Source organism: Cannabis sativa, chromosome 6 (genome assembly GCF_029168945.1).
Source record: "Cannabis sativa cultivar Pink pepper isolate KNU-18-1 chromosome 6, ASM2916894v1, whole genome shotgun sequence".
NCBI lineage: Eukaryota > Viridiplantae > Streptophyta > Magnoliopsida > Rosales > Cannabaceae > Cannabis > Cannabis sativa.
The window spans coordinates 2,710,817-2,728,625 of record NC_083606.1 but is presented as its reverse complement, the minus strand read 5'-3'; the positions used below and the strand labels follow the sequence as shown (position 1 = coordinate 2,728,625).

Sequence of the window (17,809 nt, the reverse complement as noted above, 5' to 3'; positions counted from 1 at the left end):
GAGCTAAGGACACTAACTGTCATAACTGTCAAAACAGTTATATTCTTATAACTAACTAATAACCTAATACTTGTATCGAGTACAAGTAAGTGTGTGTATGTGTATATTACAAGGGCAATCAAACACAACATGTGTTTTCAAGATGTAAAAGCCCATCTTGGGTGGAATGTGAATATCGTAAAGTGCTTTTCAATTTAGTCTGGTGGATTAGAAGAGCTCACATTTCCAAATTTAGGAACATGGTTTTCTCAGCATATTTGGCAGCCATGGTGTACTTAATTTGGACAGTTCGGAATACCGCTTTGTGGCATGATCAAGTGAGGAGAGCCCGGATTCACTTATACAGGATATAAACTATATGTGGTTAAACATAGAATATAGTATCACGCCAAAAAAAAAGTCATATGCAAGAGATAATCATATCATTAATACATGGAACAAAAACAATTACACGCGAATTGAGTCGACTAACAAAATTTGTAAAAAAAATAATTTTTTTTTCTTTTTTCACTCCGCTATAGTTTCTAGTTCCGTAGTTGTGATAAATCTATGTGGCATCTTGGTATTTTGTTTGGATGGGTCTGTGGATGAAAACGGATTTGGTGGCATACTTAACTCTTCACTTCCTTCCAACATGATTTGAACTACAACTTTCATGGTTGGACGGACGATCTATTGGATGGCATTGAATACATTGAAGTCCTACCATTGCTAGTTTTTTTGCAATTTTACCATCTCCTCCTTCATCGATATAGATTCGAAGGTCCTCACCTTCTTCTAAAAGATTGAAAATCCATTCAGGATAGTAAATTTCATTTGTATTATTACTTCTTCTCTCTCCTATAATTTCGAGTAATAGCATACCAAAACTATAAACATCTGACTTGTAGGAGACATTACCGAAGTTTCTAGAGAACACTTCAGGTGCAATGTACCCTATGGTTCCTCTAGCTGTACTCATTGACACTATGCTTTGATCCTTTGAACATAACTTGGCAAGACCGAAATCAGCAATCTTCGGTTTGTAATTGTGGTCTAACAAGATGTTTTGGGGCTTAATATCAAAATGTAGTATTCGTTTATCGCAACCTTGGTGAAGATACTCGATTCCCTTAGCTGTGCCTATAACAATATCTAGTAATTTCTCCCAACTAAGGGAACATATATTAATGTCATCAGTTGACCCTCTTACTGATATGTACTTATTCAGAGAATCATTTGGTAAGAATTCATATACTAGAGCTCTTCTAAATCCATCAGCGCAATAACCAACCAAACGAACCACGTACGTTAATATGGTGAATTTGGCCTATTGTTGCCACTTCGTTGATGAAATCCTCACCGTTTCCCTTGGAAACACTGTTCAGAATCTTCACAGCAACAAATATGTCATTGGAAAGCTTCCCTTTAAATACTTGTCCATAGGCTCCTTCTCCCAACTTGTCTTTGAACTCACTTGTGATTTTTCTTACATCGGCATAGGTATATCTCGACGGCTTGAATGCTATGCACTCATGATCATCATCAGGCCTGGTTGCTTTATCAGCAAGAACTAGGGTTATCATAAATATGGAATAATAGATATATGAAGTGATCATCATCATCACCTTTACTTAACACATTCATTTCTATGATATGTATAGATAGCACTATATAGCTTTAGAAAATTATGTATGCATAGAAATTACTTTTCTTCACGTACCATTTGTAATTATTATTATATATCTACCAAATTATTTTAATCTAATGAAACTATATTTTAATCTTTCTCACGACTCAGCTAAATTATATTTATATATAAGATATGCATGCTGCCACTTGTGACAACTTGTTAGTACAAGTGGTGGTCAAAATTTATAAGTAGTTGTGGTCAATTTATTATTCATCATCGTAAAATGTGTGACAATATATATCAACTATTAATATATAAAATACTCCCTACTGGTAGAAATATTCCTTATTACCTTTTTTTTTTTTTTTTAATGAAATTGTAACTTCATTAATTTAGCATTCTGAATACAAAATAATCTGAAAACCACGAGGGATAGAAGGCCCCAGAATGCTACGACCAGTTAGAGATCGTGCATGCCTAGCAACATAGTAGGCAACACGATTTGTTGATCGTCTAACACAACGTAAATAAACATAAGGAAGAGAGGATAATAAAGTTCTACAATCATTAACAACTAAACCAAACACAGAAGTCATTAACTGAGTAGAATGAATAGCCTGAACGGCGAGCATGCTGTCACTCTCAATAGTTAGGCCGAATGTATTATATATTTATATTTGTTTTCATTTTTTGTTTTTTTTGAATGAAAACAATTTGTAACTCAATAATTCAAGTAGAAATATATATGGATGGTGTAAGACAATGTCACTTGAGCCATAGGAAGGCTCCTCTACTACTACAACAAAAAAAATACTATTTAGGTCGGTCAACGCGACTAGTCAAAAGTGTTGACCAACAGATATCACTACAAAAAATCTTACTTTTAGCCACAACAAAATTATAATTAAAAGTGAAAAAATTGTGGCTAATTATAAATTATTATTTCTATGTTGTGACTAAAAGGTCTGTGGTTAAAGATATTAGTCACAAAAATTACAATTTGTTGTAACTAAATGTATTTTTAGTCACAATACTTGTTGTGACTAAAACTAAATTAGTGACAACTTGTAACTAAATACTATGTTTTAATCACAAGTAACAATTTGTTGTGACTAAAAGTCACATTTAGTCACAAAAAAATTATGTTGTGATTAAAAAGTTGTCACTAAAAGTAGCAGTTTTTTTATAGTGTTGCTAAATCCTGAATTGATGAGTCGGTCATTACATCGATACTTTCCATGTTTGTGTCGATTCTTGTTAGATGGAAATTATGTTTGCGTCAGTTTTTAATTACAGACGCAAACACAATTTGCGAATATGATCAACCGACGCAAATAACATCAACCCAATTTGGAAAAAAAAAAAGATAGATTCAACAGATGGGCCAAGCCCATTTCAAAGCCCTAATAACTTGCCCAGTTTTATTAACCAGCCCCCCCCCCCCCCTAACTTAGGGGTAAGTTGAAAAATACCACTTTTATCAATCATTTAATCAAATTTACCTCTAAATTTATATTTAATTGAAACATGCCTTTTTTTTATATATGTATTATACCCAAAATACCCTGACATAAGAGAGTCACATGGAGAGTTCATGAAGTGACAGGGGCAAAATTGGTACAATATTAAAAAAAAAAAGTAAAAATGGTAGATTTTAAAAAAGAAGATAAAAATAAAAGAGGACAATATAAAAAGGGTATAGAGTGTAATTTCCTCACTAACTTACCCCTCTCTCTCTTTTACCAAAAAATTAATCACGGTCTCTCTCTCACTCTCTCTATCTCTCTCACCCCTTCAGCTCCACTGCCTCCTCTCCTTCGTCGGACCAAGCGCAGCAGCTCATACTCTCTCCCCTCCATCGTCGGACCGATCCCAATAGCTCCCTTCACCGCTCCTCCACTGTCGGATCGATCCCAACCACTACAAGAAAAATGGTGTATATTGTTAGAATACTATAAATCTGTATATAGCCCTAATTAATTCATGAGAATTAAACAACAGAATCGACCTTTAAATGATCTTCCAATTTGCAGTGAGTTCTTTCTCTGTAACCTTTGTCTCTTGATGATGGGGTTTCAAGAAAATGAAAAGATACGATACTGCAAATTAGGGACCATTACCGTTTATATTACCAACAGACAAAACTGTAGGTAATATTTATTGACTATTTCAATTTGGTCCCTCATCAAATTAGAAATTGTCCTTATGGTATCCACATATTAAAATCATGACAATTATGCCCTTAAGTCATAAAATTTATTCCAAAATAGACCACATAAATTTGACTTATTTATTTGATGACCCAACACATATTTTATATATACAACTGTGACCCCAATTAATTCTAACATATATCTCCAGTTTTTTACGAGAGAGAAAATAAAACCTGAAGACAAAAGAAATGAGAGAAATTAGAAAGAAAAATATCATAGACTTAAGTGTTCGGTTATTTAATAACCGAGAGACATATATCATGGAGACTTTTATCTTCGGTTATGTTGAAATAACCAAAAACATGTCTTCTGTTATTTCAAAATAAATAAAGAACATAAGTCTCCACTACCCTAACCCCATATCAAATACACGTGGAGACCTATGTCGAAGATATAGGTCTATATAAGACCCTAATTTTAGATCTAAAACTCTCATTAATTGTTTAATGCTACCACCATCGCTCTTAAAGCTCTATTTTCTTCATACACCATTATTTTTCCTCATTTTTCTTTTAAAAATCTTGATGTTTTCCCACCCAAAACACATATACACTATAAAAACTAAGTTATTTTAGGATATAACAATAGTTGTGAGAGTTTAGGCGACATTTTTTTAAAGATTTTTAGACAACTGCGGTTGGAGGCAACATGATCGCCTTTGCATTTTATGGTGATAGTGCATAGTTTATGAAGCAATATAGTTATAGCTTGTCGTTTCCACAGATGGTTCTAAACTGTTGACGTATGGTGAGAACTCGTCAACGCTATTAGTGTTTGGAAACTCAATGTATATGTTTATTGGAGAATAAAAAAGTAGATGAAACCAAAGTAAAACTTAAGAAAATTCACAGACCAACAATGGTGAAAATGAGTATCTTGTATTATCAGCTTAAGAACTTTTGCTAGAAATAAATTCTAGCCCCTTTGAAGAAGGGGTGAGAATCTATTCATAAGGGAGCTTTTATGGCTAAGGTTACATGTGGTCCTTATAATGACAACTCACTACACGGTACATTGGTCAGTTGGCAGAGGTCAGGGTAGTGGCTGCAAGGTGGTGCCTGCAATGTAGTCTTGGTCGGGTGTACTAGGTGCTTCAGGTGGGTGAGTCCACTACTTGCTTAAATCTTGTCTCCACTCCTCGTTCATTGTCATGGTTGAGCATGCACGATATGGTCCCCACATAGTGACCAAGGCTTGGTGGTACTGGCGCGGTGGTCCACGTACCTCTCCTCCATAGTAAGTCTTTAGTTATTTCTATTAATTTCTTGCTATGGATCAGGCATTCGAGTCTAATCTTTTTAAAAGGGAATGGTCTTCGTCTCTTGTTGTTTACAAATAATGGGTCAAAACAATCCAAGGGGTAGTAACTCGATTCTTGCCTGATTAGCTTTCTACCGAGCATCAATAGGGCGATTGTGTAAGAAGTGATTTGTAGGAATCAGTTTGCAGGGACCCTAACCGCAGGGGTGTAGGGATTTAGCCGAGGGGTCTACCCGCAAGGACCCTTTATCGCTAAGTTGTTTCTTGTCGTGTCTTCTCTTTTTCTTTCCCAATTCTCGATAGGATGCGCGCGGAGGATTCAATATATCGTATACGAATTCTCCCAATAACTATAACCCATAAGCTTGCGACTTAGCCAACCACTTCTGATTTTATTGTATTACTTTTGGAATAGGCAGGTAGAATTCATTTTTTTAATAAACTTAGCAACTTTATTAACCAACAATCGTTAATAACAATAGAACGCACTTCGTTGGAACAATTCTCCAATTGAAGCATACGACTTGGAGAGAAACAAGAATCCCTGGCTAAAACATGAGCCAGCTTGTTTGCAGATCGTTTGACAAAACACAACTCAACATTATTTAAAGATAAGAGAAGAGTACGAACATCATGAACTAATAAACCAAAAAAGGATGACAACGTAATTTGGCTATCAGTTTTCAAAATCAATTGTCCACACAAATGACGGTCAATCCAGCTTAAAGATTCTTTTATGCCAACAAATTCATCTATTTCCGGTTGCACCTGCCATTTCGGCATAAAAATCCCTGCCATTTTCTCCGCTGCCTCCATTCTCTGATAACTACTCGACGCCATGGACACTCGAACGAACCTAGAACCAAGAACCAGTAACTAGTGCCAGAAACCAATAAACCAAAACCAATGAGAGAAATTATAGAACCATGTCAAAAGACATGAAGACTAATGGGAAAACCTAATTAGTTTCAACACATGAAACTACAAATTCTAACCCTATAAAAACAATAATAGAAATTAACCAAATAACAGTAAAGAGTAATTATCAAATAATAAATAACTTCTAACTTGGAAGTAACCTAATAATTTATTTCCTTATAAAATTTTAATTAAGATTAATTATATTTTAAAATTAAATTAATTATCATTATTAATTAATTTTTTGTAATTTATTACTATATATAAGGATATTCATAAAATACTAAATTCAATCCACATATATTTATATATCATTTAAACAAAATTAAATGTACAATTAATGTTTTAATATAAAAGATAATAATTTAAAAATCAAATATATATAATACAAAAATTATAAATATATTTCCAAATTTAATATGCTATAGTTATATAGATATAGGTTACATATTAGACGAGAATATTTTTATGACTTGTGTAGCAAATAGGGTTTCCATTTTTAATACTTTTTACATTAAAATATATCATCACAAAGACGTAAAAATTTTACATATAAATTTTACTAAACGGAACCTAAAAATGCATAAACTAAACCTAGCATCGCCATTGTCTTGCAACTCCACCTCAAACAAATTTATTATCTGAGTTGAGATTAAAAATGCACTTTTTTGCTCGGGGTTCAAGCTCTCCTTGCTTGATGGGAGCATAAGTCACATAACTAAATACTTTTAAGTGCTCATATTTTGTGTTGACTGAAATTTATGACAACTTGAAATAATATATATAAAAAATATTTATGAGAACTTAATGAGATGAGGTAAATGGTCAATTTAAGCACTTTAGCTATTTTTTTTTTTTAGCTAAATAGCATTCTAATTCTCTATCTCATTTATCATTTCGTTATTAATTTAATTTTTTATTCATGTTAAAGTAATATTGAAAGTATATATAAAATTAATGCTAGCTATATAAATCGAATTACAAAGTTGATTAAAATCTATTTAAACAAAAACTTACATAATAATAAATCACTGCGTAGAATAGAAAACATACTTTTTTGTAAACAACAACATAATTTATTAAGAATACACAAAAGTTATTACAGATATTTCAACAAAATACAGAAAATGTAAACTAATGTCTTCTTCCAATTCTACGATCTTGACGAGCATTCCGCTTTGATCTTTTTACCAAACGACTCCATTGTTCTCCTTTTACCGTTTCGACCAGCCCATCAATGATTTTATCGGAAAGGAGCATGTATCCCAATGAAATTCCAATAACCATTCCACTTCCATATCCCATCAACACGATTTTCCAATCAGATAATCCATTCGCATGCTCCTCCTCCTCTTCTTGTTGAGAGGTTGGTGATGATGTTTTGTCCTCGTTGCATGATTTAAGTGGAAATCCACATAAGCCCGAATTCCCACTATATGAATCTTCATTGAATGTATTGAATTGTGGGCCACGAGGAATTGGTCCCTCCAATTTGTTCACCGAAAGATTTAAAACTTCGAGTTGATGCAGATTTGTCCCCAATTGTCTTGGAATCATTCCATCAAGCTCGTTGGAGGAGAGATCTAACCCTTCCAGATTGCTCAAATTTCCCAATGATGAAGGGATATTACCAACAAGCTTGTTATGAGAAAAATTGAGGCCTTTGAGTGAGTTGAGCTTACCAATCACCTTTGGAATCTCTCCTGTGAAGTTGTTTCTTGAGAAGTCAATGGTTATAATCATAGATTGGATTTTTGGTAACTCAACATAATTTCCTTTTATTGTCAATGAACTGATATCATAATACGTAATTAATTATCATATTTTCAAATGCCTCCATGTAGTTCAACTCATCAGAATAAGCATCCATCATTCCCACAAAATTATTAAAATATTTATGTGGCAAATGGCCAGTGAATTGATTGCCACTAAAATCCACGATTCTCAAATTTTGAAAGGGATGTCTGACCTTGGGATTGCCTATTGGACCTTGAAATCTATTAGATCTTAAGATAAGAACTTTAAGGTTTGGAAGAGATTCCAACCACCTGGGAAATGCTCCATTTATGTTGTTGTTTCCAATATCTAAAAGTTCCAGCTCCTCACAGTTGACCAATGATTTTGGCAATGATCCTTCCAATTGATTTTCATTAACATTCAAAACTATTAGGCTGTTTTCCTTGGCAAAAGCTGGAGGAATGATTCCATGAAACTTATTTTTTCTCAAATCTAGCACTTCGAGAGAGCTTGAATTTCCTAGGCATGGAGGAATGTTCCCACTCAAATTGTTATTGGACAAATCAAGTCCTCTAAGCGAAGTGAGATTGCAAATGGATAGTGATATTTCCCCAACAAATGAATTGTTTGAGATTGAAATAAAAGTTGTAGAAGGTGGTAGGACTGGAAGATGACCTTGAAGTCGGTTGAAGGCGAGATTAATGAATCCTAGAGTCTTCCATGGAATCTGATCTATTTGTGTCAAAGAGTTGTGAGAAATATCTAGGAATATCAATGAATCCTTACCCACATTCCATAACCATTGGGGAACACTGCCTTCAATTTGATTGTTGGAGAGATCCAATCTTTCTAAATTTTGCAAGCTTCTTAGGAAGTAGGGGAACTCACTTATACCACATGAAGACAAATACAATTCAGAAAGAGTATTCGGAAAAGTATTATTATTATTATTATTATTATTATTATTATTATTATTATTATATACACATGAAAAACTATTATTAGAAAGATAAAGAGATTTGAGTTTTTTCAGTTTTGAAAATTGGTCTAATTGCACGACACCGCTCATATTATTTGAGGAAAGAAACAAAGAAGAAAGATTGACTTGCTGAAAAATTGACGTTGGAAAGAAGCCTTGTAAGTTATTATAACCTAAAAGAAGAGATACCAAGGAATTGTAATGGAATTCTTGAATGCTACCACTGAATTTATTGGAAGCTAGATATAAATGTTGTAAAGATGGAAGGGAATATATCCAAGAAGGTATTGTCCCGTGAAGTTGATTATGAGATAGAAGCAGGGATGTTAAATGCAATGGAGGAGAACCCACTAAGTGATGTTTTGAAGAGATACACGAGAATGGATTTTTCGTTGAGTTACTACAAATTTCTGGAATTTCACCTATCAAATTGTTAGATGAAATATCTAAATGGGTTAGCTGCTGTAGATTTAAAATGGATGTGTTAGACTTTTTATTTGGGCTTACATTAAATTTTATTGGTTTTATTAAAACTTGGGTTGATTGGATAGTTCTTTGCTGTATTAGCCCATGTTGTTGGTGATCAATTGTTAATGGGCTTAGCATCTGTGAGTAAAGTCTAGGTGAAGCAGAAGTGTGGGCTTTTCTAGTTGACTGAAGCCTTTGATGAGCGTGAGCCCAACTAGGGTTTTGTAGCTAAGTCCCCTCCCTAACTCTATAAATACATATTGTCTCATCACAATTGTATACCTTTTGATAATCAGAAAAAATAAACTGCTTCTGATTTAGAGATCTAGGGAGGAAGACTTAGTTGATAGTATTGTACTATCAAATTGGAGTAACTGCTGTGGATCAATCAGAGATAATTGCTATGGATCAATCAGGTACACATACTCAATTATCATATACTACTATTGTGTTCTATGTTATATACAAATAGATCTTGGGTTAATTGTTAATTTATTTAACATGTGGTATCAGATTGCCTATTGTATATGATTTAGAACCTATAATTAGTATAATTAATTTGTATATGTTAATTATCCATAATTTCACATCAATTTCGTTATTATTTTATGTGCAATTTTTTGTTGATAAATCTTAAAACTTTAGGGATTTTATTGATCGTTAAATTCTCTTTCAATTGATATATTATATGTTTGAATTCATAGTCTATATTAAGAGAATTTTAATTTTAAAGTTTTAGGGTTTATATGGTTATAATGTGAAATTATAATTGTGTATTTTGATTTTATCGTTTTTAATCTAAAATTGATTATAGATATCTCATTATTAATTGTTTATGAATGTTCTTAAATGATTAATTTTGTATTTTGATTAAGATTGATATTCCAAATCAATTTTATTTTATGTTCTTTATTTTGTATAGCTTTTCTTTAGATCTATTGTTTTTTAGCAATTAATACCCGAAATTAGTAGCTTAGATTGATTAGAAATTACATCCCGAGCAAAACCCATCGAAAATCCATTGTTTTCGTCGATTATTTGGCCGGAAAAACGTGCAGACCCGACTGGGGCCGACCGGGTCGCGCGACCCGCCTGGAAGATCCGGCTGGAGGAAGAAGACCCAGCCCAGCCGCGAAGCCCACTCGCGCAGGCGGCGCGTGGGGGCGCGTGGGGCCGGCTGGGAGGTCCGTTTTCGACGTTTTTTTTTTCAGCGTTATTAGAATTTAATTTCTGATTTTTCTATGTTTTTTAATTAATTTTTTGACTCCGTTTAATAATTATTATTATTTTAATGATAATTATGCAGTTAAAAAATTATTAAAAATAATTTTTGATAATTTTTCGAAATTTGTCAATCATAGAAAATTTTTTGGGTTTCTTCTCGTCCCATATGACATAGTCACTCTCTTATTTGATTTATCTTGACTATGTAATCTCCACCAATATTCTTTATTTCACATTTTTCCATTATTTGTTGTTCTAAAATTTTAAAACTTGATTGTTTGATGTAAAAATAATGTGTTATGGTGGACACTTTATTTTTTATTATCAATATATTACAAGCAATTTATATATAACTTTTTAGAAATTTGGTTGAAAATTATTAAATTTTCAATGATTGTTTTATCACCAAATTTCACATGTTGAAGAAAATATTATAATTTTTGGTTGACTATATGTGTAATTACTTGCCCAAAGGTAGTATTTACATATATTAGTTCACATTCCATGAAGTGAGTTAATATTAAATATATATATTTTAATTATTTGCCCAAAGGTAATAATTTAAATATATAAATTTATTATTATTTTTTTGCTTGAATTAATACATAATTTTTAAGAAATTTATTTGCCCAAAGGTAATAAAATTCTTAAATGATATGTATTTTTTCTTTGTTGTTAACTTCATGAAGGTAGATCATGTGTGTGTTATATTCTCACCCCAAAGGGGAGTTTATAATGACCAGTTGATTCTACAATATTTTCTAATACATTGCTCATATTGCTTATTCAAGTTTTAATTTTTGAATTTTTCAGTCTCCTTTTCTGTGAACAACAATAATGCTTCCATCCATATTTTGAATGCTTCCAACTACAAGACATGGAAACGAGATGTGGAATTTACTTTAGGCATAATGGATATAAACTTGTGCCTACGAGAAGAAAAACCTGTTGATCTTACTGACTCCAGTACAGCTGCCGAGAGAACTCATCATGCACAATGGGAAAAGTCAAGTCGACTTAGTCTTCTTACTATGAAAAGATCCATTCCTGAACATCTATTGAGTGGTTTGCCAGACACTACAAATGCCAAAGAGTTTTTCAATGCGGTAGAAAAATTATACGACACTGGTGAAAACGCTGAAGCTGGACATCTTATGGATGAAATGACAACCATTAAGTATGACGAATTAAAAGGAGTGCGAGATTTTATTCTGAAATTGGTGAATGTTCAGTCCAAGTTAAAAGATCATAATATTCCTCTTCCTGACTCTTTCATTATTCATCGAGCTCTTCATGCTCTTCCTGCCTCTTTCAGCCTTATCAAGACAGCCTACAACACTTACAATCAAACATGGACTATCAGCGACCTAATTTCTCAGTGTGTGGCTGAAGAAAGCAAGCTTAAAAGGGAGAAAAATGAATCCGCTAACTATGTTTCTCACCTCAAGCCCAACAAAGGAAAAGGAAAATTCAAGAATAAAAATGATGGTGCTACAAAACAGAATGGTAATGGTAAGGAGCATAAGAATAAACAGAAGAATAACAACGGAAAGTCCAAATACTCTAATGTGAAGTGTTACTTTTGTGAAAAATTGGGGCATCGGAGAACGGACTGTCACAAATTTAAGACTTGGTTAGAAAAGAAGCAAGCACAATCAGGTAATCCATTGGCATGTGTTTGTTTTGAATCTAATCTAGTTGATGTTCCTATTGATTCTTGGTGGTTAGACAGTGGTGCTACTGTTCATGTTTCTGCTTCCTTACAGGGGCTAAGGGATCTCAGGAAGCCAAGTGAGAGGGAGTCCAAGCTTAAAGTGGGCAATGATGTTGGAGTTGACGTTATCTATGTTGGAACATTTATTCTTGAATTACAGTCTCGTGATAAGATTATTCTGAACAATACTTTTTATGTTCCTACTTTTAAAAGGAATTTAGTTTCGCTTCCGCTTTTGGTTAAACAAGGATATTCTTTTCATTTTGCAAATGATAATGTTGACATTATGCTTGACTCTCGAATTATTGGAAATTGCTTTTATTCTGATGGTCTTTACAAGTTGTCATTGGCTCCTTTAGATTCCTCTTTTAATGTTGTGAATACTGTGGGTAAAAGACCTCATATTAAGGAGACATCCTTATTGTTATGGCACAAAAGATTGGGTCATATTTCCAGAGAAAGGGTTGATCGCTTAATTAAATCTGAAATACTTCCTCCTCTTGATGCTTCTGATTGGGATACTTGTGTTGATTGTACTCGTGGAAAATTGACTAAAACAAGAAAGAAGACTGCAAACCGCAGTCAATCTTTATTGGAAATTATCCACACAGACATCAGTGGTCCTTATTCAACCACATTGTGCAGAAATAAGTATTTTATCACTTTTATCGATGATTTTTCTCGTTATGGATTCACCTATTTAATTAAAGAAAAATCTGACGCCCTTTATAAACTCAAAATTTTTCGAAATGAGGTTGAGAAACAATTAGGAAGAGTCATCAAAGTTGTTCATTCTGATCGTGGAGGAGAATATTATGGTCGTTATACAGAATCTGGACAACACATGGGGCTTTTTGCAGAGTACTTACAAGAAAATGGTATAGTTGCTCAATACACTATGCCTGGTTCACCTGAACAAAATGGCGTTGTTGAAAGAAGAAATCGCACTCTCATGGATATGGTTAGAAGTATGATGAGTAGAACAAATCTTCCAGAGTTTTTATGGGGTGAAGCACTTATGACTGCAACTTATATTTTAAATCGTGTTCCCAGTAAATCTGTTCCCAAGACCCCTTTTGAGTTATGGACTGGGCGGAAGCCTAGTCTAAATCATCTTCGTGTATGGGGTTGTCCAGCTGAAGTAAAGATTTATGATCCTAATTTGAAAAAGTTAGATCCGAGAACAAATCGCTGTTATTTCATTGGTTATCCAATGCGCTCAAAAGGCTATCGCTTTTACTGTCCCACTCGTGGTACGCGAATTGTTGAATCTCAGACTGCTAAATTTCTGGAATTTGATGTTGCTGAAAAAATTCCTTCTACATCTCTTGAAATGGGGGAGTCATCTAAAGGAATTTGTATTCCTATGTCATTTTCAAGAGATGATAATAGTAGTCTCCATCCTACTCCAGTTGGTAATGCTCCCATTGTTGATGAATATATTGCTCCCGATATCGAAGATGATGAAGGTCCTATTATTGATGAAGGGCCTATTAATGATGAAGCTCCTATTGTTAATGAGAATCCTGTTATTGAAGAAATTCCAGTTGTGGAAGATGTTATTCAACACAATGATCAACAAAGAGAAGTTATTCCAGAAGTACCTCCTCTAAGAAGATCTCAGAGACAAAAGAAGTCAACAAAGTGTCATGATAATTTTGTTTATCTTGGAGAAGGAGAATATGATATTGATCATTTTGTGGATCCTGTCACTTTTAGTGAAGCACTTAATAGTCCACAATCTTCAAAATGGTTAGCAGCTACGGATGATGAGATCGACTCCATGAAGAAAAATGGTGTATGGGAGCTAGTGTTATTACCTGATGGTTTTAAACCAATAGGTTGTAAGTGGATTTTAAAGGCTAAAAGGGATAAAAAGGGACAGATTGAAAGGTTTAAAGCGCGTTTAGTGGCTAAAGGCTTTACTCAGAGAGAAGGTATTGATTACACTGAAACTTTCTCACCTGTTTCCACTAAAGATTCATTCGTAATTATTATGGCCTTAGTTGCGCATTTTGATTTAGAGTTGCATCAAATGGATGTTAAAAGCGCTTTTCTGAATGGAGACTTGAATGAGGAAGTCTATATGTCTCAACCTGAAGGCTACAAGGAGAAAGGAAAAGAACACTTAGTTTGCAAGTTGAAACGATCCATTTATGGTCTCAAACAGCATCTCGCCGGTGGTACTTGAAGTTTGACCGAGTTGTGACATCGTTTGGTTTCGTAGAGAACAAGTTTGATCGGTGTATTTATATGAAGATCGAGTGGGAGTCGTTATATTTTTCTTGTTCTTTATGTAGATGACATTTTACTTGCCAGCAGTGATTTGTCACTACTAAATGAGACCAAAAATTTTCTGTCTTCCAATTTTGATATGAAAGATCTTGGAGAGGCATCCTATGTTTTGGGGATTGAGATCCATCGTGACAGGAATCGAAAAGTTCTTGGCTTATCTCAAGAAGCTTACATTAATCGTGTGCTCAAAAGGTTCAACATGGATTTGTGTAAAGCTGGTTTAGTTCCTATTCTGAAAGGGGACAAGTTCACTAAGCAGCAATGTCCTAAGAACGACTTGGAAAGAGGAGCAATGAAGAACATCCCTTATGCAAGTGTAGTAGGGAGTTTGATGTATGCTCAGGTTTGCACTCGACCTGACATAGCTTTCGTAGTCAATGTTCTTGGGAGATATTTATCTGATCCTGGCCTTGATCATTGGGTTGCAGCCAAGAAAGTTTTGAGATATTTGCAAAGAACGAAGAGTTTTATGCTTGTGTATAAGCATGTTGACAATCTTCGAGTTGTTGGTTATTCAGATTCAGATTTTGGTGGTTGTGTAGATGATTTAAAGTCAACTTCTGGCTATATTTTCACCTTGGCGAGTCCGCTATTTCTTGGAAGAGTGTCAAACAGACTTTGATCACGTCATCTACTATGTATGCTGAGTTTGTTGCATGTTATGGGGCATCTTTGCAAACTTTGTGGCTGAAGAATTTTATTTTGGAGATACGAGTGGTTGATTCTATTTCCACACCTATGCTAATCTATTGTGATAATGATGCTGCTGTTTTCTTTTCAAAGAATAACAAGATTAGTAGTGCTTCTAAACATATGGAAATAAAGTATCTCACTGTCAGAGACTTGGTCAAGAAAGGAGACATTGTCATTGAAAATTGCAAGACCGAGTCGATGTTAGCTGATCCTCTAACCAAAGGGTTAAGTGCCGTGCTGTTTAATAAACATGTTGTTAATATGGGCATTTTAGAATCTTTTGATCTTTTGGGTTAGTGGGAGTTTTGTTTTCTGTTTGTTTTTAGAAATTATTATTTATAATTTTCTGAATAAAGTTATGAACTACATTTTATGTTTCAATATTTTTTATTATTGAATGGATATGTTTTCAATTATGTTTTGTTATATTCTCGAGAATGATTGAATTGAAAGCATGTGGTTCATATTGTTGTGATCATTGTCTTTTAAATTTATTTGCTTATTGACAATGATATGTTGTTGGCTTAATTCTTTAAGCAAGTTTAGTGACACTTACTTATTTTAAGTGGTGTATGTTTAATTTCACTGGCTTATTTATTAAGCATCACGGTATCAGTGAAATTGAGGACTGATAAGGATATTATGTTATTTTATATTGATCACATGTTGAACATAATTCCTTACCACACTACTAGACTTATTGACCATGTCGATTTAATACTTTGGTATTTGTGATTATGAATGTCTTTTGTTGAGCTAAAAACAATATGACTGTCATAGTTCATTATCAAAGGTTAAATTGGACCGGTATGTTGAGATGCTATCAGAGAACTATCAGTTTTTAAAGTGGCCACAAATGTTTTCCTGTTGTTCAACCCATGAGTCGTTTTCAAACAAAATTATTTTGATATATAATATATATGTATTAAAATCAATGTAGCCCAAGTGGGAGAATGTTAGACTTTTTATTTGGACTTACATTAAATTTTATTGGTTTTATTAAAACTTGGGTTGATTGGATAGTTCTTTGCTGTATTAGCCCATGTTGTTGGTGATCAATTGTTAATGGGCTTAGCATCTGTGAGTAAAGTCTAGGTGAAGCAGAAGTGTGGGCTTTTCTAGTTGACTGAAGCCTTTGATGAGCAGGCCCAGCCCAACTAGGGTTTTGTAGCTAAGTCCCCTCCCTAACTCTATAAATACATATTGTCTCATCACAATTGTATACCTTTTGATAATCAGAAAAAATAAACTGCTTCTGATTTAGAGATCTAGGGAGGAAGACTTAGTTGATAGTATTGCACTATCAAATTGGAGTAACTGCTGTGGATCAATCAGAGATAATTGCTATGGATCAATCAGGTACACATACTCAATTATCATATACTACTATTGTGTTCTATGTTATATACAAATAGATCTTGGGTTAATTGTTAATTTATCTAACAGGATGACCATGGGAAGAAACCACCTAAATCATTTTCAGAAAGGTGTAAGGAGGTGATTTGTGTGCAATTGAAATTGGATCCATAAAGAGATATAACTTGTAAATACTTGAACTTTCTACAAAGGTAAGGATCTATCACGACTCCAGATCTAGAAAGATTCAACACCTTAAGTGGGCTGCTCCAATTATGTTGTGGAAAAGAAGCAGTGAGATTGGTATTGTAAAACAAATCGAGTTGTTGAAGGTTTGGCAAACTGAGAACATTTTCTGGAAGTTTCCCCTGCAAATTATTCCAACTAAGATCAAGAGATGTCAAAGAAGTTGAGAGATTCATAAAGGAATCAGGTGAAGTAGAAGACATATCAACACCACTAAGAAACAATTCTCTGATATTAGTTAGATTTGCAACAGTTCTTTTCCAGCTAGATGTCTCTAGTTTCAAATCATAATTAAAACTCAAGTCAAGTGTAAGCAAGTTGGACAAGTAAGACAATTGGAGAGGGACTTGGCCAATGAAACCAGAGAGAGAAAGGTCAAGGTGAACCATATTTGAAAACTTACCAAATTCAGATGAAATTGTGGAGCCATCAAAATGATTCCCAGAGAGAACAAGAGATTGGAGATGAGAGAGAGAGAAAAGAGTGTTGTTGGAGTGAAGAATGCCTTGAAGCCCACTGCATTTGAGGTCAAGGCGTATGACGTGGCCTGTGACGTCATCGCACGTGACTCCACTCCATCTGCAACAATCCTTGCTCTTTATATCCCATGAAATTGTACTATTAGGATTAACAATTTCAAGATGATAATAATCATAACAGTAGGTTGTGCCATGGATGTTGGGCAAAGAGTTTTTAAAGTGGAGCAAAGCAGAGGATTCATGGGGATGGCACAATGGAGAAGACGAAGAAGAAGTAAGAAAGAGGAGAATGAAGATTAGAGAGTAGAGGCATGCAAACAGACCCATCATTTTTATTTTAGATAATATTAAGCTATATGTGATGACTGTGTATTTATAGGCACTAAACAGAAGAATAATATTAATTCTGACTTTTCTTTAGTTTGGTCCCAACAATTACTTGTCATTAATAATTTGGCTATGTATTATTTATATGGATGAAATTTATGTAGCTAGATATGTGAGTAGTTAATTAAGATTCCAATCTAAGTTTACTCATGCAATTATATATGTTCCTGCACATATTTAATTAAGTTTATTTTTTTCTTCTTAATTATTTCATTGAACTTGTTTATA

At 33.8% G+C, this 17,809-nt stretch overlaps 3 protein-coding genes and 1 pseudogene across 3 annotated transcripts; all 4 read right to left on the bottom strand.

Moving 5' to 3' along the window:
- Nucleotides 1-438: 438 nt before the first annotated feature.
- Nucleotides 439-5,925, bottom strand: LOC133038987 (rust resistance kinase Lr10-like; annotated as a pseudogene).
- A 1,096-nt stretch (nt 5,926-7,021) lies between these two features.
- LOC133038695 (receptor-like protein 9DC3) lies at nt 7,022-7,746 on the bottom strand. Its single transcript, XM_061116855.1, has one exon. The coding sequence runs from the start codon at nt 7,744-7,746 to the stop codon at nt 7,138-7,140; it is 609 nt and encodes a 202-aa protein (XP_060972838.1). The 3' UTR covers nt 7,022-7,137.
- LOC133038694 (receptor like protein 22-like) lies at nt 7,022-8,809 on the bottom strand. The gene has a single exon (XM_061116854.1). The coding sequence runs from the start codon at nt 8,807-8,809 to the stop codon at nt 7,802-7,804; it is 1,008 nt and encodes a 335-aa protein (XP_060972837.1). The 3' UTR covers nt 7,022-7,801.
- A 7,743-nt stretch (nt 8,810-16,552) lies between these two features.
- Nucleotides 16,553-17,521, bottom strand: LOC133038986 (receptor-like protein Cf-9). Its single transcript, XM_061117717.1, has one exon. It carries the CDS (start codon nt 17,519-17,521, stop codon nt 16,553-16,555), a length of 969 nt encoding a protein of 322 aa, XP_060973700.1.
- Between the last annotated feature and the right edge of the window lie 288 nt (nt 17,522-17,809).

Coding starts and splice junctions, on each gene's coding strand:
- LOC133038695 (XM_061116855.1), bottom strand. CDS start 7,746: ATGATTATAACCATTGACTTCTCAAGAAACAACTTCACAGGAGAGATT.
- LOC133038694 (XM_061116854.1), bottom strand. CDS start 8,809: ATGAGCGGTGTCGTGCAATTAGACCAATTTTCAAAACTGAAAAAACTC.
- LOC133038986 (XM_061117717.1), bottom strand. CDS start 17,521: ATGGGTCTGTTTGCATGCCTCTACTCTCTAATCTTCATTCTCCTCTTT.